The sequence below is a fragment of the Pygoscelis adeliae genome, unplaced genomic scaffold, assembly GCF_000699105.1.
Source record: "Pygoscelis adeliae isolate BGI_AS28 unplaced genomic scaffold, ASM69910v1 Scaffold86, whole genome shotgun sequence".
Classification (NCBI taxonomy): Eukaryota; Metazoa; Chordata; class Aves; order Sphenisciformes; family Spheniscidae; genus Pygoscelis; species Pygoscelis adeliae.
In genome coordinates, this window is record NW_008824930.1 from 2,183,807 (window position 1) to 2,204,098 (window position 20,292).

The 20,292-nt window shown below is 38.9% G+C and overlaps 1 protein-coding gene across 1 annotated transcript in view; it reads right to left on the bottom strand.

The window, feature by feature from the left end:
• DNAH5 (dynein, axonemal, heavy chain 5) overlaps nucleotides 1-19,421 on the bottom strand; it is a 134,886-nt gene extending 115,465 nt beyond the window's left edge. The window contains 8 exon segments of the mRNA XM_009324988.1: nucleotides 1,783-1,896; nucleotides 2,715-2,891; nucleotides 5,546-5,683; nucleotides 6,252-6,473; nucleotides 8,137-8,300; nucleotides 10,967-11,051; nucleotides 14,480-14,614; nucleotides 19,365-19,421. Of these exon segments, the coding sequence (XP_009323263.1) occupies nucleotides 1,783-1,896; nucleotides 2,715-2,891; nucleotides 5,546-5,683; nucleotides 6,252-6,473; nucleotides 8,137-8,300; nucleotides 10,967-11,051; nucleotides 14,480-14,614; nucleotides 19,365-19,421 (1,092 nt within the window).
• Nucleotides 19,422-20,292: the final 871 nt, after the last annotated feature.

Below are 20,292 nucleotides of genomic sequence, written 5' to 3' on the forward strand. Positions count from 1 at the left end.
GCGAGCCCCGGGGGGAGAGCAGGAGGAGGGGAGGAGGTGCTCCAGGCGCCCCAGCAGAGAGAGAGATGCCCCTGCGGCCCCGGGAGAGACCCCGTCGGAGCAGGGAAAAGTGTGAGGAGGAAGGAGCGGCAGAGGAGAGCTGTTACGGGCTGACCGCAGCCCCCCATCCCCCTGTGCCGCTCAGGGGGCAGGAGGATGAGAAGGCAGGAGTGAAGGGGTAAAGCTGAGCCTGGGAAGAAAGGGGATGGTGGGGAGATGTGGTTTTAATTTTTGTCTTTGTTTCTCACTATCCAAACCTATTTTCACTGGCAGTAAATTAAGTTCCTGTTCACCAAGTTGAGTCTGTTTTACCCACAATGATAATAGGTAAGTGATGTCCTTGTCTGAAAAATCCACGAGCTTTTTCATCCTCTATTCTACCCCTCATCCTGTTGAGAAGGGGGAGTGAGAGAGTGCTTGGGTGGGAGTTTGGCCCATAGCCAAGGTTAACCCACCACATCCATTTTAATTCTCCATACCCTCTATGATTTTCAGCAAGTCTTGTGTACAAGAGAAAAGCCTTTTGCTAAATACTTCAAGGAGAAGTGTCATTTCAAAAGTCCAGCAGTCCTGTCTTCAGCCCGTGAATGGGCCAGATTGAAAAATTTTTCAGACAGCTCCTCCTCATGTTTGAATTTCCAAAGCAATGGCAGTTTTACTCTATTGACAAACCCGTTCTCAACATCTTGCAGGTAAGTATCAGTAAGGGAAATGTTTACACTCCATGCCTCGATGGCTTCCACCCCACGTGCTACACCCTCTCAAAACTAAACATCTCTGAAGCTGGCACCACTTCCTCCTTGGTAAAAGCCAGTACGGGGAGCACAAAGCAGACCAACAGACCCTGCACAGTGCCAACAGCAAGCATATTCACTTTAACTCTGTTTTGTATGGGTATCATACTAACCTTTCAGAGAGATTCAAATACCGGATTAGGAAACACTGAAAGAACACACTGTTCTAACACCGTCCAGTAAATGGAAACAAAGAGAGCTATACCATGGTTGCCCCACGCACTGTTTGGAAGCAGTTTCACTTTGGGAAAAGTATGCAGAGAGAGCGGTAGCTAGGGTGGTCAAAGCTTTGAGTCTTCGAGGCTACTCGTCATGCTTCTCTGACTAGCAAGACATACAGTCAGTTGCAAAACCAGTTTTAATAAAAGCAGCCATTTGCCACCTACTTTAGCAGATAATGGGACAGTGAGAATCCTTCCTCCTATCCCATACTTCAGGTTGGCTGATTTTGTTTATGACTTGTTACACTTGCATCATTCTGTTACTATGGTATGAGAAGGTGATTTATATTTACACCTTTATATTTACATAACCATATTTATGTTTTCCTAACCCAAGAAGCTGAAAATTGCCTTATAAATGTTAGGCTAAGCATGACCTGGCTGCCAGCACAAAGACAAAAGCCCAGCCTTTGTCTTTAGCATAGCACCAGGTTCACTGTCACCTTTTTTTTTTTTAATTGCAAAGATTCCACTTCCTCCCATAGCACAGAATCCAGTTTCATCATCAGACCAAAAGCTTCATAGATACCACGGCAAGAAACTAACAAGTACTTTATTTTTTAGCCAGAAATTCCTACTAGGCCACTTTTAGCATAACTGAACAAAGTCTCAAACTGGAGATGCATACTTAAAATGCTATCTATGTCATTTCCAAACTGATCCTACAAAATACATTCATTTTAGTCATCTCAAGAGATCTATGTTAAGAATTTAAAAGTTCTGCTTACAGGATCACTATTGTATAAGGGGTCGCAACATTTTTCCAGAGAATATAGATACTTCACATTATCTTTAGCTTCATTTGCTGCATCTGTGATGCGAATATCCAACACTCGCCAGTTCTAAGAATAGAAAGTTGAAAAAAAACAAACCCACACATTTCAGAAGAACTGTTTTGAGATCACTCTGTTTTGTCATTAGCCTTTGAACACATTTGAAAGCGCAGATCTGTTACTTCAGAGTTACATTTGTTTACCCAAGATGAGGAACAGGTCCTTGTTTTGCTTCAATGACTTGATTGTGAACATACAGTTAGTTTAGACTGCTCAGCTCAACAAGTTATGTCAGTAGTAGTGTCAAGTCAAGCTGCTGTAAAATATATAGACATTATCTGTTAACTATTTTTGCTTGATGGACTGATGAATATATAACCATGTATTTGTTTCACATATGTCTCATTTTGATGAGCCAAGACTTTTTGCTTTATTCACTTATTTTTGTGTTTGCAATGGGTCTTTAACTTTGTTATGTCAATGTGAGAAGTTATGACCCCACAAGTAGTTTCGACACTGTAACAACATGAGAAAGAGGTTTAAAAAATGGCATTTTTTTCATTTTCTTTTCATTAAATACCCAGTTCATGAATTCAATTTTTTCTGATTTAATAATCAACTTCTCAAAGATTTATAAGTATTTGTTTCTGTTGAGCCATGTGGATGCAGTACATTATCAGCCTTTAGACAAAGGGAACTCCCAGTCTTTTCCAACAAATTAAACTAGATTTAAACTGTATCTACTCAAAATGAGGAATAGGGAAGGACACAGAAAACAAAAGTCAAAGATGCGTCAATATTTTCCCCACCAGCAATGTTATATACACCACCAAAATGAGCTAGGGTATACAGAGCATTTCTAGTCTGTCATAATTCAAAACAGAAACCTTCAGCAGTTTGGATTTAGCAGCAGTGAGTACTCCAAGCACTGCCTTCACATCTGGGCTCTTCAGCTGGTCCGTAAGGTAGTTGAATTTTGACAATCTCTTTTTCCAGTAATCAAGCTCTGCTCGTGGTCCAAGGTCATCAGCTTCCTTTCTCAACTGATCGTTTTCTGCAAGAACCTTTTATCATACAGTAATATTAGTGAGTGATGCTAATATTTTTTATCTGCATGGATAGCATGGATTAATTCATAATTTAACTCCTAGTATTAACCTCCGGTGATAAATCACCTCACCCAGCCACCACCTCACATAAGAGACCTTAATTTTGCTTGGCCTTTTTAGTTCTGAGTTAAAGAGGGAGTAGTATCTCAAGAGCACTGTTACAGACGATTACATTTTCTGCAAATAACCTGCAAAGCATATTTCAAAGTACGATTTTGACCACTGAGAGTAGTGTTCACTGAATTGCTGTGTTCCTTTTGCTTTCATTAAATCCACTGGGAATCGCTGTTTTGCTTTCTTGGCAAAGGTGAACCTTTTGCAGCAGTTTATTTGTTACAAGAGGTAGAGATGCTCACCTTAGTAACCACGATACAAGCATAGACAGAACACTTTCCCTAATGCAATATGGACACAAGGAGCTCACGGTAAATGCTGAGGTAAGAATTGGAAGGAGCATATTTACTGTGATCCTTCTCCAGTGGGTGATCCAACTACCAGCAGCCAGCTGCTTAAGAATATTCAGAAGATTGCTTTAGTTTGCTTCACATTTTTTGATAAGTATAATATTCACTGAAAATTTTTACTAGTTGTAACTTATTCTACATAATATTTGACAACACTTCAGTCACAACAAATAGAAGAATGCATTGCAGATCTATAATAATGCTGAATGTGAAAGCTTGCATTGTGAATGTAATGAATGAGTTGTAAAAACAAACAACTTCAAAACGGTAAAACAGCTCCTTTTACTGTTTTGAAATGCATCACTCAAGATCTTGAGGATTAAGGTAGATTCAGGTGCACTTCAAACTACCTAGGAGGCTTCCTTATCTCTCATCAGCTCAGTGGCTTCAGCTTTTCCCTGTGAGCTGGGTAACATGGATTGAAATAATTTCTGTCCACATCCTTATGTTTTCTGAACAAGCTGAAGGGGACACTGGAGAAGTTTACATGGAAAAGAAAACCACAGAAGGTTACCGAATTAAAAAAAAAAATTAATCTGGCTTACAAAATCTCTGAATTACAAGTTGTTAGAGGCTGGGAGAATACTGATGGGAAGTATTGCTATCGGCTTACTCTGCTTTTACACTCCGTCCCAGCATCCACTTTTGCATGTTGTCAGAGAGAGGTCATTGGTTTAAAAGGACCTTTAATCCAAACCAGCAATGGTAGATTTTGCACTGGTTTGTTTATAAAGGATGAAGCCATGTTCATAAGGGACAAACTCAAGTCCCTTGGAGAACCAGGTGATGTGGGGACAGAATTATTATGTAACAATAAGTTATTATAAGCTTAACTACAGCTATGCCTCTGCTCACTCATATCCCTCACTGTTGTAAGGGGTAATAAAGTGCCCTCATGAACCTTGCCATTTGTTAAGTCTTTCCTAAAAAGCAAAAAATAGCTATGAAAACTTCTGTCCCGTCAAAAATTATGCTTCCAATCCCTCATACAATAAAGAACAAGAAACATTTAATGTCAACTCAAAATATGGCTCCCTTCTTCAGGGAGCAAATCTAAAATTCTTAAGTTTGGTATTAAAATCCATAAACCCATAATGCAATTCCAAGAATGAAAGGAAACCAAACTATCCTCCTTTCACCAAAAAATAATGCACAACTAAAAATCTCTCCATGACATCTGCGTTCATTAGACTAAAGATCTTTCTTGCTTTGCTAAATTAATGATAGCAAACACTTTAATGACTATTTTACCCTATGTGGCAATAGGTGAGTAGCGAAAGAAAATAGAGTAAATCTTCTGGAAGAAGTGCAGCTAATTGCAATACATTCTCCCCACCAGTTTCAGCTCATAGGTTTCTAAATTAAAGAGGTTTCTTTTTTTAATTATCTTTCTTCCTTTTAAGAGGTATAGGTTTTAATAAAGAAAAGTCTTTCGTGGAGCTGATTTCTTAATTTGCCAATAAACATATTTCTCCGATAAAAGCTTGGCAGTAAATTCTACAAGCAGAACAGAGAATAAGGTAGCAACTAAGTTTCTATTTTCCAAGTTTAAAAGTTACTCATCCTGTCCTCTTCCTTAATGTCTGCCTGTACAAACATTACAGAACTTGTTTCCCTGAGTTCCTATGTTTTACATTGAATGGATTGCTGATGCATAGACCACAAGAACCTGATATTAATTTCATGAAATAACTCAATCGGTATTTTCATTTCTTTCTGAAAAGAACTTTAAGATCTATGCTATATAGTCTACAAAGGACCTGCTTCTGAGATTAAAAAAACTGCATTTACAAATCTCATCTGCATTTTTTAATTCCATCTGCACTTAAAACAAATGCACTGACCTTACAATACTTCTAACCACATGAAGAGGTTCCATCAGCACAATGGATGAGGTGATTATCAAAAACAGGGAACTAAGCTTCCAAAGACATGTGTACACTCCATTTACTAGTAGATGAAAAAAGCTTTCTGTAATATTCTCATGGAGAAGTAAGAGCACACAAAACATGCCAAGAGTACTTGAAAATACAGGGATTGATCACATCTAAATTTATAGAAAGGTAGCTATATGCCAACAGGATTAAACTCATCAGCTGCCAATAAGAAGATGTTGTCATATTTCACATTTGTCTGGCATATTACCTGTTCAATTTGTTTGGTCCACCCTTTCATGCAGACTTCTATTCTTTCAAGAGTGTCTATGCTGTTAGCAGCCATCAGATAATCTGAAGGTCCTCTTAGAGTTTTCAGATCATATGTTTCACATTTCTTCAGATTGACCTAAAACACAAGTTAAAAAAACCATGAAATGCTGAAATGTTCGTGACATAAACCAGGAACTTCAAAAAGTAACCGGTTTCCCCACTTAGGGTATCTCGCTTCATATTCCCACTTCAGTTTAAATTGAACTGGTCTGAGCCAGAACTGGACTCCAGAATCTGGAGAATTCACCAGCCTGGCAGCTGTGCTCTCAGCCTTTGTGAAGGAAAAGGCCCAAGTAGGAACTAACAGTTAAAGCAACTGTGTCATACATTAATCGTTCTTGGTTTAAGAAAGGCCACAGCCATTGAACGGTGGAGAAGTTAATAGCTCAAAAGAACGGTACCAGAAGAAACAATAACAGAATCAGCTGCAGAATTGTTAAAGTCACAAACTTTCAGAGACATTAAAGCCGCAGATCAACGTGTAACAAGTTACTGATGACAACAAACAAAAGTGGGGTTTTTTTCTCCCGTTTAACAAAAGCATTTTTTAATAAGTGTTCTACAACAGCAGCTAATTCGAAAGCTCCAGAGCAAGAGACATTCTACAGCTAACTCAATTTCTAGTTGCCACATGAACATACTACCTTTTCCAACAGACTTTGCTGAGTTCCCAACAGCACACTAACAAACGCTTCAAGGGAACGAAGGAAGTCCTGCTTAATATTGGAAGCTTGTTGAGGTTCACCAAGTTCAACCCAGCTACAGTCCATAGTCTGTAAGGCTGGAATGAAGATTTCTGATATCAACTGCTCAACGCTTTTTAGTAAGCCATCTCGACCTACATTCATCATATTAAAATTTACTTCCTGTAAAAGAAACACAATACAAGTTAAAATAGAAAGCAAAATTTTGCCATCATTACATTTATTCCAGTCCTATTGCCTTGAGCACCTCAAAAGTTACCAGTGTGTACAAGTGCTCTTCAAGCAATAACAGCACAATTCTTGCTAGCAGGGGCTGCAAAATTTTCACAGGGTCACAGTTTGTCATACAAAACTGAGGAAATGAAGATCTGAAAACACTTCCAAAATATAATGAGAGTATAAGAGACCTCTATTTATAAAGCTCAGTTTATACAGGTGAGTAAAATTATTCCAGCCTGCCACTTCCCAAGCTATCAGAATTATATTTTTGAATATATTCATACATACATATACAGGCAGAGATCAATGCACTTAAAAGGCTTAGATACTAAAAGAATTATGAACTACAGTTAATTCCGACTTGCAGCTGCCCAAAGATTTTGGTCCAGGAAGAATACCTCTATCCAGTTTGAGAGAACAATTCACAGAACATCTGCTTTTTAGACATTCTGAAGAAGGCTCTGAAGACTTCTAAGACAAATGATGTGAATCTGCCAGCCATTTTTTGCTTCATTAGAAGGTACCACAAGAATTTTTTTCAGCAAAATAATTTAACACCAAACAACTTGTATTTAAGTGTCACACATTACATGTGTCTTCAGACATATCATTTTTACTTTTCAACTTGTCTTTCCTGTTTTTAAGGTATTATCTACTATCAGCAAGGGCTATATCCTTACTTGTGAAGAAGTTTGCTTTACACATCTTTCAGTTGCAATTACCAGCTTGCAAGCATTATTAATAAGCAAAAAATCTTAAAATGTTAAATAGCATATAATTCACAAAAATCTGCACCAGGTCTTTCAAAAACCGTTAAAAAAAAATTAAGAGGTTAATCATAAAACTTTAAAGCATGTATCTGTAAAAATCAAGTAATAATCTGGTGATGACAGCCAGCTCATCCACCCTTTACTCTTCTACTTCCTGCCTATCTGGGCAAAATACAGTTTTAAAGGTTTTCCTAGAAGAGATGGGGGAAGTTAAAACTTGCTGGCTTAGTTATACTTGAAAGTTCCCATTTTGAAATGTATAGAAAGTTTTGCACAACGCTAAATTCTCATTTAGCCCATTATTCTTATTTTAGCACTCCGGTTAGTTTGTCTACAACTATAGGATTCCCTACATTCTACTCTGTGCTCGTTGCTACTGGAGCACTTGATCCAGCTTTGTTCACGTCAGACTGTCATAGATTTAAGGAGTCTTTCACCAGTAAAAACTTGTGTATATATAATTTGCATATATGCTCTCAAAAATAAAACCATTTTTGTTTGCTTTTTTAATGGATTTGCTAGCGCTTATTGAAATTTAACAGCTTATTACTTAGGTACTGACTAACTACTCTTTGTCATTTTAGATTGTCATAAATTTTCTTCCTTAGCATCATTTCTTCATAGCGATGATAGACTTCAAGTTGCTGCCACTAGATAATGTCGTTTTTTCCATTCCCCTCCTTTTTTGTCCTGTGTTTCATTTACCCAAACTGTGTCCTTTTGCTCATTCCACCGTGTCAAAGGCTGTCAAGTTACGTGCTGAGAGCAAATACCCCATGATGAAAATGAATTTTAAACAAGATTATGTACAGTCATCAGCAGTCACTGACTCTTACCTGATAGATATTCTCAGTTGTGATGGGTTTAAAAAGACTAGATCTAATGAAGAAAATGCATACACCAGTTAAAGCAACTTCTTTCCCCTCTGTCACAAATACTTTAGGTTTCTTCTTCTTTGTCAAATGAGAGTTGATTCCTGTTCCTAGAAGGCCAAAGTGCTCTACAGATTCAAATAAAAGAAACATTTAAAAACACTGATTATTTATTCAAAGAAAAGTTTTCTAAACAAACAGTTCAGCCATCATTTGTGTATCTGTGAGTCCCAGTCCCCTGGAACCACCCCATGGGACTATCCACAGACAATACACAGCATCCAGAGTCCTCACGGCACAGTAAGAACTATTTCACCTAGTTTTGCCATTCTCACATCAAAAGCCTTCCATTTCTATGCATTTATTTGTTTTCTATTCCTTCTAAGCAAAGGTTCAGGCTCAAGACCCTCTTACATGGCTTTGTATCATGTAGTTGCAGATAATGCTCTATTGCTTAAAAAAAAAAAAATCAGCAAATGTCATTTACCTCAGAGGAGGTATTATCAACTGTCTTTCCTTAAGAATATGTAGACCTAAGTCTAACATACAAAAAAAAGAAATCCAGAGTGCTTCTGGAAACAAGGAGAGGCAGGCCATGGCATATTCTTTGGGGAAAAACAAACAAAAAAAAACCAATAAGGAAGCTACAAAGGACTTCCCTGTCTTTTCTTCTTCCCCCAATATGAATATGCTGCTCCCATGTTTTACAAGTGTTACCAACAGCCTAAGAGTCACCAAGAAGTAGCAGTGTCTTTGGGGAAAAATAATTCTCTTAAATTGTGTTTTTGGCCACGCTACTTCTCTGTTACTAATTTTCTAGTGTTTCCTCAGAGTAAAATGTGCACACACACACATCTCAGTGAGATACTGCAACAATAAAAAGATCAAAAAGCAAATTGTTGATACCAGTAGTTAAAGGACAATATCCAAAAAATTGCAAAAAGCGGCAAGTCCCCCACCCCTTTTTCTTTCAGGCACATGACCATCTACCCCAGAGATCCCTATTTTGGATCAGGTGGCCACCCATAAGTCCCCTCCCCACCCTTTTGTTCACATCACCTTTCTCCCTCCCCTTTTTCACCAAAGCTCCTGCAGAAGTCTCTTTTTTGTTTACCTCAGAAGTACACCAAGGGCTTTGTCACCAGCCAAACAGTCTTGACTGAGAATTTTATTAATTTATTGCCAATTAACATAAACTTGCACTATCCTTGTACTTCAGTAATTACAGAGGCTAGACTAGCAACAGTCATCCCAGTTTTCAGGGCATTCCCACAATGTATGGAGTTAGAATAGGTAGTATACTCTGCAGCCTCTTCAGAAAAGTTGTATTGTTACTGAAAAGGGTGCTAGAAGTTGTTAAGCTGCATATTAAAAGTGCCATTCAAAACATGGCAAGAAATCTGCGTGTGGGGCTGGGCATAAAACCAGATTGTGAAATGACCCCTTAGGGCTCTGGAGTACATCTTCCTGAACTCAGAGATACACAGCCTCCTGCTCTGCAGAGGCACAAAATATCTTGTAGGCACCCTCAACGGGGTCATCTTCTGCCCTAACAGAAGTATTCACTGATCCACATCAGGGTCAGAAAACCAGCTTGTATTTGAGGTGGCGCGTAGTAAGTGCCTTTGCCAACAAGATGTATGCAATGCCATAAAAATTCTCTTAACTTTATTGATTAGTAGCCACCACTATAGCTCTGATTTTCGCTTTGCTGGCCTGAGAACCGCAGCCCCAGAACAATCAGCACAAAACATTCTTTTACAAACTCTGCCCCACCTAAGAAGGAAAAATGTACAGCACAAGCTGCACACTGTGATGGTGTTACAAGTAACTGTACGTTCACGGCTGTGGGCAAAGGCAGCCTCCAACACACCCACTTCATCCCACACTCACCTGTCTTCTCCTCCTTCACCACCACTTCATTTTTTCTTACTTTGTTTTTTTCCCTCCAGCATGCGTGGTCTTTTGGGGACTTTCGCTTATTCACTTAATGCACATGTTGCTGTGAATTTGGTTTTTGTTTGTGGGTTTTTTTTTTCCTCCAGCTTTCCATGTTGCCTGCATCTAGCAGCACATCTCAAAGACCAAAGGCCACTTTGTTACCCTGGATGAACTCCCACTGACCCATCACAGGGTCTCAGAGGTCACATGGGGCCTGGCTAGTCCCAACGGCAGCAGCACTGGAGACGCTGGGACAGAAGCCATGGGCAAAGGGAGGATGTCCTTGTCACAAGGGTCCTGAGCTGCCTCCAGGGTAAGTGAGAAGACTTCCCCCAGAAGTGTGGTAACATGGAGGCACTGGGGAAGGGAAGGGGATATGAGCAGAAGGGACTTCTGGGGCAATGGCCCTGCTACCCGTAATGCAGGTCTCCTGGGGCCGTTTGTCATGTGACAGGACCTGTCACATGGGTGGATGGTCATGTGCCAAGAAATGTGGAGGGCTTCTAGGGCAGATTGGTGGTGTGACTGGAGGGGAGGGGGCAGAGCATCTGTCACTGCTCACATTGTGTGAAAGTCATCTTTTAACCATCAAAAACCATTTTCCAACCTCCCAGGCAAGAGTTGCTAGGCTCGCACGGAAGTACCTTGCTGCTGCATACTAGCAATATGCAGAACTGCACTAATAAGCTTCAGTAATTTCAACAATCCTCATTTCATGAGCAAGGACAGAGTCCCAGTATGACCAAACTTGACTTGCCTTAAGACCCAGTTTATAAGAACTTTACTTTTGCTTTCTCCTTCCACGCTTGCTAAGCACAAGCATAACGTTGCAGGAAAATCTAAGTTGCTTTACCTGTTTCCGTTGCCTCCACATCTTGGTAGTAGAACATCAAATGACGCAGACCTCCAGGGGCCAAGAATTTGTCAATGCGCTCTATCTGTTTGAGATCATGTTGATGTATTTATACATAGCACACCCACTATGAAAAGTTTAACTTGCTCAGATTTTTAACATACAGGGCTGAAAAATACTCATCACATTATCATTGTTCAATAATAAAATTATACCAGGCCCAGTAACTACCCCCCAAAAAATGACTGAGTTGCCTTGTCCTTTAGCAGCACACAGCTACCTAATCGAATCACTTAAATTTTTCCACGCTGAACGCAACTGCATATAGCCAGGCCATGCTTCAGTTTACTGAAACCACTTACTGTACATGCTGTATATCATCTATCAAACTGAGGGCACAGGGCATTTCTTCATTTACTGAAGTGCAGCAGCACCTCATTGAAGTCCTTGTCCTAGTTTTGGCTGGGATTAATTTTCTTAATTTTCTTCTAGTAGCTGGTATAGTGCTAGGTTTTGGTTTTAGGATGAGAATAATGTTGGTAACACACCCATGTTTTAGTTGTTGCTAAGCAGTGCTTACACTAATGAAGGACTTTTCAGCTTCCCATGCCCTGCCAGCGAGAAGCTGGGAGGGGGCACAGCCAGGACAGCTGACCCAAACTGGCCCAAGGGACATTCCATACCATGTGACATCATGCTCAGTATATAAACTGGGAGCAGTTGGCCGAGGGGCGGTGACCGCTGCTGGGCGGGTGAACTGGCTGGGCATCGGTCGGTGGGTGGTGAGCAATTGCATTGTACATCACTTATTTTGTATATTCTTTTATCATTCTTCTTCTTATTATTGTTATTTCCCCTTCCTTTTCTGTCCTATTAAACTGTCTTTATCTCAACCCACAAATTTTACTTCCCCACCCCCCGTGATTCTCTCCCCCATCCCACTGGGGGTGGGGGAAGTGAGCGAATGGCTGTGTGGTGTTTAGCTGCCTGCCAGGTTAACCCAAACACACATTATTCTTACTGCCATTCAGCTAACCAGCTGAAAGCAGAAAACACACAGCTGCAATGATTCCTTATCAAAGCAACAGAGGAAGCCTTTATATATTTATATTTTAAGCATCAGAACAATTTCACAGTTCTCCATCAATTTAAGGCTGCCATCAAGCATCCTTGAACCATGCAGTCCAGGTAGTGCAGTCCAGGAATCTCATGTATAGGCCTGTATGACCTAGGAAGAAAGTTAATTGCTCTATGCTAGTATGCTGATCAGTGTTTCAGCACTTCAAAGTCTGGCCTAAGACATTATTTTTCTAGATCTATGAGTCATTGTTTCACATAGTCCCTAACTACACAGCAATCTTCCAGCAGAAAAGGCTTCTACTTCTAGTTCTTCTTCAGAAAGATTTGCTGGTACCATTTGTGCTTCCTAGTGCAGGAAAAAGACTAAGAGATCACCAGCAGCAGGAAGAAAGCCACATTTATCCCTCTTCCATTAATAATGGGCCTCAGTTACACCAAGATCATCTAAACTGCTATTCCAGAAAATCTTGGCTGAGCCTTCCAAGATGAGGTCAAAACAACTATTACACTTTTCTCTTTCCAAGTACAACAGCTGCTAATATTTTCTTCATCTGACAATTATTCTCAGGCAATACAGTCTGCCAGGAAACCCCATTTAGAGGTAAAACGCACAAAGGCTGAAACAAGTTCTGCTTTTTATTTGTGTGACAGTGTTCTGCACAGCTTATTTTCCTACATCACATGGAATCACAGAAATGTCGGAAGGGACTTTTGGGAGATCTCAAGGCCAGCCTCCTGTATCATTAACAGCAGCTCAGGTCATCCAGAGCTATGCCTAGGCTGAGTCTCAAAAACCTCAGGGATAGAAATTACACAGCTCACTTGATTAACCTATTCACATTGTCGTGGTTTGACTCCAGTCAGCAACTGAGCACCACACAGCCGCTCGCTCACCCTCCCCCCACCACCAGTGGGATGGGGGAGAGAATCAGAAGAGCAAAAGTAAGAAAACTCGTGGGTTGAGATAAGAACAGTTTAATACTTTAAATAATAGAATAATAGTAACAACAATAATTTGTAATGGAAAGTAAAACAACGAGAGAGAGAGAAAGAAACAAAAAAAAATTTGGGGGGGGAGGGAGAAGTGATGCAACCACTCACTACCCGCCAACCGACGCTCAGTCAGTCCCCGAGCAGCGGTCACCGCCCCACGGCCAACTCCCCCCAGCTTATATATTGAGCATGACGTCACACGGTATGGAATATCCCTTTGACCTCTTTGGGTCGGCTGTCCTGGCTGTGCCCCCTCCCAGCTTCTTGTGCACCTCCTCGCTGGTAGAGCATGGGAAGCTGAAAAGTCCTTGACTTAGTATAAACACTGCTTAGCAACAGCTAAAACATCAGCGTGCTATCATGTTATTCTCATGCTAAATCCAAAACACAGCACTATGCCAGCTACTAGGAAGAAAATTAACTCTGTCCCAGTCAAAACCAGGGCACCCATGCTGCATTACCCTCCTGGGGAAGAAGGGTCTCAATGTCCAATGTGCAAGTTGTGGCTATTCCTTTGTAATATCATCTGCAACTGCTGAGAAGAGTTCAGCCCTGTCATCTTTGTAACTACTCTTCAAGCAGCCACGGGCTACTATTTGTCTTCCCCTCAATCTCTTATTCTCCCTCTTCTTATACTTTGCATGTCCTATGTCCATCACTAGCTTGGTAGTCTTCCACTGGACTTTCTTCAGTTTCCTAACAATATTAGCACTGAAATGGGAAAGCATAAACTGAAGGTACACAGATGGAAAGAGAATGCAAGAGAAAAAAAACCCAGGACCATGTTTACTTTAGTGTCAGGGAGTAAAACAAGATTTACTTGCTGCCTACCTAATGATTTCTTTTCAAATCACAAAATGTATCTCCATTGCATATAATACTTACCATCAACTTTGATGCACCGTTTCCTCAATATACGTATTTCTAACTGCTTACCCCCTGCATTAGCCCTCGTGTAGTCAGTCAGATCACTTAGCCATTCTATTTTGTCAAGTAGTTTCCACCTGATTTAATTTCCTAAACTAGATCACAATGTAGTCTCACAAATGCTGGTGGCAGCCTAATGGAAACAACAACAACATGCAGTCTGCTGTGGACAGGACTCTTGAATCTATATGCACTATATACTCAAGGATTGAGAGGCTTCATGCTGTGGATCCAGTATGAAATAGCGTCACAGGTTTCACTGTACTATCTATAGCCACTGGAAAGCAGAAATTCTAATCAATTTCAAAATCAATATTGTTACAATAGCTCCTGAAACTAAGAACACTTTTGTTCAACTTAATTACACAATGCTGAGAAATATTCTTTTGATGAGAAGACTTGAGTAATCTCAGACAAAGTCTGACAACTATCTCAACTATCTCACTGAGTATTTGATCGTAATATCAGTTCTAAGGCACCCTATGAGCTTCGCTATCAAATTCATCAGATTACCTGGTTACCATCAAGAATAGCGTCTTCTACTTCTGCTTTGTCCAGATTCACACAAGAGGCAACAGCATCCAGTAAGTAATCATGCCTTCCATCCAGCCGAGCACGTTTAGCCTCCCTCTCTTCCTTGAGCTTTTGCTGTTATAAAACACAAAGTAGACAATGAATAATTCACAATCTATTTTGAAGACAAAAATGAATAAAATCCTAGAATTTATTTTAAAAAGTAAAGGCGATTATATTCTTCTATACTTGTGGTTTATGTTTTTAAGGCACTCAAATGAAATTTTTAGAAGCGACTCCTGTTAGGATTTTACAGTTCATTTCCTTTGTTCTATTTGCGGACTTAGCACAAAATTTCTATCATCAGCCTTTTGTATAATGTTATTTATTTGTTGAAAGGCTCTGTAGAGAAGAAAAAAAAAGTTATTTTATATGTACGGCTCTGTCATTCTGCAAGTTATCTTCAACACCCCAAGCCCTTAGTCCCAGCTTTTCAGTCTAGTCACATATGACCATCAAGTCAAGACAGGATTCTGACCCATCTTTGTTATTCATGGAAGATATTGTAAGCGTTCTCTAATAAAGACAGATGTTCCTGGAGGAAGCTAGCGTTTCACACATTATCTCTTTAATATAATGAGAAGTAAAACAAGCCACAAGCCTCAAGGTACACAATTGTTTACAAATGTGCTTAACTATAGCTATTATACCATTCTTCAAGCAGTATGCCTACTCTTCTAATTAAATTGAATTCCCATAGGTAATACACTTCATTACATTATAGACAAAATAGCCTTCTGGAATAGTTACTGGTATTATTGTGCTTGCAGATTACAAGATTTAATATCATTTCATTTTCAAAAGAAATTTAGAATTATGTTTCATTGGTGATAAATTCAATCTTTATTTCCCCAGTGACTATGAAAAATCTAGTAACTCTATAAAGTGTGCACAAGTGATTTATCCACAAGCTTCTGCAGAGCCAATAGGACTTGCATAATATACTTTATACCCTTATGTAAATATCTTTCCTACTTCCTAAAGGAATTTTCAAATATTCGGTAAACTCGTAATTACTACCATGCCTTCATAAATGCTGAATGCACTGGAAATGTTTTCCCAGGTAAAAGACAAGCATACAAATCATGTTCTTTACACAGATATGCCTGAAGAATGCAGTAGCAGATTAATTTGTACACGTAGTTTATGCTATTTTACCTCTGTCATTCCCTAACATGGTCTCCACTTTCCCAAAAGTGAAATGTCGTCACAGGATTGGCCTTTCCTACATGTTCTCAAACAAGGGTAGAAATTTTCCCCCTAGTTAGACATAAAAAAAGCAATGATTTTGGGCTGAAACAGCTTCACACTAGATGATAACACTAGAATCCTAAAAACTGTTGCTTCAGTAATTTGAGCACAACTGATAATGTCTCTTTAACACAGAAAAGTACAACCAATACTCTGCCAATTAGTTAGCTTCTATTTAACCCAGCAATAAGCTCTTTTTGTTTCACTAACTAGAGAGAGACTACTTTTGTACTCTGCTGTGTTTCCAGCATAGAACTCCAGATACATACTGGTTATCAGTTCCCAACTCCACCTATACAGATGGCCCTTGATATGTTCATAGCCTCCATTTCTTCTACAAGTTGCTGTTTATGTAGGCTGGAATCATGAGCATCTTCTCAAACTGGGCAATCACACCCTGATGTTTGTTTCAGTTCTTTTCATGCTTTCCAATCCTTTAATTGCAGTCTCTCAAGCCCTGTAACAAATATACTAGCTATTGTGTATAGCTGTTCACATAGCATTAGGCAATATTTGATGTCTAAGTCCAGTAACAAGAGCATTCATTACTATATCACAAAACTTTAAAAGTCTAGTTAACTTAAATTCTTTTAATTAACTGTACCTAGAGAAAACAGGGAATTATTAAATAGATAGTAAAGCTATAGTTTTATGAAGATTAAAGACATTCACTTGCATTTATCATGTGTCACTTCTGGAAGGCATTTGCATTGTTCTGGCGGATATCTCTCTAATTAATACAAGTTGCATGCATGTTTTTCCCGATAGTAGCTACAATGCAAGAACACACCCTGCCTGTCATGCTTCCGTATTTTGACGACCTGCCATTTCTAAGAACTACTACTCCTCCCCAAATGAAGTGTTCCTCAACCACAGACTCTCACTTCTCAGTTGTTGCAGTCATCAGAAGACACTGCTACCTCACTTTTAGAATTAGGTTGTGTCCAAAAAAGTAGAAGAAACCCAACTTCAGTGCTTTCAAAAGCAAGTCATTAATTTAAATATTTAAAAACACTCAGAAGCTAGACTGGAAACCGATCAAAAAAAAATCACTTTCCATTTGCATACTACTTAAAGAATAATTTTTTTAAGATATTCTTTACTTAGGATTAGGAATCTCAAAGAATTAATTGCAAGAAAATGTTGAGCTTTCTACCTCTCATTCTTCCCTTCCCCCCCGCCCCCCATCTTTAAGGAAGGGCCAGGCATAAATGAGCAAAAGGCTCACGGAGGAACAAGTAGATTTGTATTCCAGATTTGTTTCCTTCCTGATTTTTGCATAGGGGTGCATTTCAGGCCCTCAATCCTTTTGTATCAACCAAAACTTCAGTGAAGGAATTCACTAACCTGTTCTCAAAATTCAGCCTTTGGACTTTAAGATGCTAACTTTAACTACCCCCACATCTTGCTTCAAACCAGCAATGTGGTCATGGCCTAGGAGCTTCTGTATATTTTACGTCCTGCAGGATTCACTACAGAAGAACATATCCCTAAACAGCATCTGTACAAAAAAATACCAAAAACCAGGCAGGTTTATGTAATTCAAATAAAGACCATTTAACAGAACACTGAAAGAGTAAGATTTGAAGATGGAAGGATTGCTAAAACACATGAGCTATCATTTATGTAGGTAAGAGATGAATTGCTGGTACGTGCAGTAACACTTATGTGCAAACCCTGAAAAGTATCAGCAGCAATTCTGATCAAGGTCATACAACAAAGCCTCCTCATAATGTCCCATGATGTAGGAGGATCCAGATAGAACGGTATTTACAAGAGATAAATGGTTTCTCACTTAGATATCTGGAAGGATTATCCAAGTTTTTATGTGGTACAGCTTTACCTTGGTTCTTCATTCAAACAGCAGCAGCACAGCCACCTTTAGTTTTGGGTTTCTTTTCCTCCTCTTAGTTCCGAAGGTAAGAAAGGCCATATGACAGTACCACAACAGATGAAAGTCCAAAGCTAAACTAATTAACCGAAAAGTCCTTCTTTGATGATTAGTCTAGTTATAACAAGTAACTTGTTTTATGTTACATAAAACCTTAAAATTCCTGATACCTAAATACCAAAAATTTAGCACAGGAAACTAATTTCAGTAGACATCTGCTCCTGAAGCAGAATAAAGGGACGATTCCTAAATCCATTTTAACATACGCCTAAACCCATAACCATCACACCACCGATCTGAAGCAACAAATGGGATTAAGTTAAAATTAAAAAAAAAAAGGAAAAAGTGTTTTCTAGCTACCACAAGAGTATGTAAGTATATACATTTAAGCAGAAGGTACTAGAAGATCAGAAGTCAGAGTTGCCAGGGGTCAGTCCTTTGAAACAGCAGCTGCAGAAACCAAATATTGACTATTGCCAACTTTTCCATTACAGAGTGCAGTTGCTGATGTGTCTGCAGACACTCTAAATAGAGTTAGCATGAATGTTATTTAGTATGCAAGTCATAACTGCACAAGTTTAAACTTGTTCCTGAACACTGTTTATCCAGCAAATGATGCATTTGGTTGTCAGAATACTGTACATTACTGAATTTAGACACGCTCTGATCAAAGTCTTATGGATGAGCAATACACTTGAACTTTACTGGGAAGTTCAATAGTAAAAGAGTCAAAAAGTAAGAGTGTTCTATTGTTAATTTACTGTCTTATCCAAAACTTATGTAACCAACATGGCATTCCTCTGTCTCTCCTTTAACTTTCTAAGATATTTTATAGTGCATAAGCATTGCTCATGAATTTCCCTGTAAAAGTAAACTGCAAACCATTTTACGCTTTCGAAGCACCCCAAGTTTTCAACAGACGTTTTTATTCACTCCTCTCCAAAAAACACACACCCTACAGAATTAGGGCAGTCCCCTTAGCCGACTCTAAAGTCTCAAATATCAATCAGAGCTTTCCCACATTTGTTAACTCAGGAATTTCCCACATTACATTCACTCAGGAACAGTTTGTTCAAATAACTGCTTTTAAAATTAGTTTAAGGGTCTTAAGGACTTGCGTATTTTATTATTGTTTCTCAATACTATGTAGTGCCTTCAAAATTCTGTTCCCATTTTACAAGTATGGGAAGAATGAAGTTAAACTTCAATTTTCCTTGGTGGCAGAGCCCACCCCTGTTTTGTTGCCAAATCTAGCATCAAGCTCGCTATTTGTACCAGCATAACATATATGAAATTATACCATTACCAGACCACTGCAACAATCAGGACAAGATAAAAGTACCAGTAGCCAAATGCATAAATATCTCCCAGTGCAAATTTACCTTTCAAAACAAATCATGCAACTAAGCCTTTATTGATACCCTACCAATTAACTTACAAGACCAGTTACACAAAAAACCCCTACCTCTTACAACAAATACCTATTCCAAATACTACGTTTTGCTTTAAAAGGCACAGTTTATCCATTTTCATGCAATTAGAATATTTTGCGAAACCAACATCATCCACTTACACCATTTTAAACCACACATTTTTCTTCCCCGCAGCCCCCCTCAGTTTACACCTTTATTCTAACTATACGGTTACTAGTCTGGACCTAGTCTAAAGTTCAGTTTTCCTTACCTTTATAACTCTGCCAATGCTCTGCTTCCAAAGTTTCTTTCTTCCAGCTCTAAACATTGTACTATTTGATATAAGCATCAAGTACTGTTTTTCAGCAATAAGCCTTAAACCATGGAGCAAGGTTCTTCATTCATCATTTTGAACTCTCCCCCCAACCTTTTGTTCGTATTTGTTTCATTCCTTATCTGTAGGAACACCAAAAAAACCCTAGAAAATACAGAAGGACCTAAAAAGCCAGCAACAATTAACCTTAGCTCTGTTTCTTTTTAAAATAAAGTTCTAATGTGCATTTAAACTACTTGAAAACTAAATCGGACTACTTTAGAAACTAGAGGTATCTAAGCGTCAGAATTTACTGCCTGTAGATTAGGAGTTGAAAATTACTGCTACCAACCACAGTGTTGTTAAGGTGATATTGTTTATATACAAACACTGCTCAATATGATTCAACATGCTCAAGGGCAACATAACCATTTACAAAAGTCAATTCTATAACTGCTTATCTGATTTGTGTTTAGCCTTCTTAAGTAATCCTCATGTCAACAGACACCTTTGCTTCCTTGTCACAGATGATTATTTAAATATATAGCAACAAGCAGCTTTTACCTACTAAATTACCAAAGTTTTCTATTCATATTTTTACAAGCACATTCAGCCTCAGTTATTTTTCAGCTGTACAATGGTTGCTTAATACAGCAATTTTTCTTCAGAAAGGAATGTTTTTTCTTCTTAAAATAGCCTTAATTTTCTCCATTTCAGTGACAGAATCTAATCTGATGTCCTCTTGAAAATGCCAAGAAAAACAAACTAATGATCCAATATTAGGAACAAAAAACCCAAATTTTTACTGCTATTTCAGGCTTAGAATGCCCCTAAGTATTTCTGCTTCCACTCATATCAATGTGAATCATGTCCAAAATCACTTGAC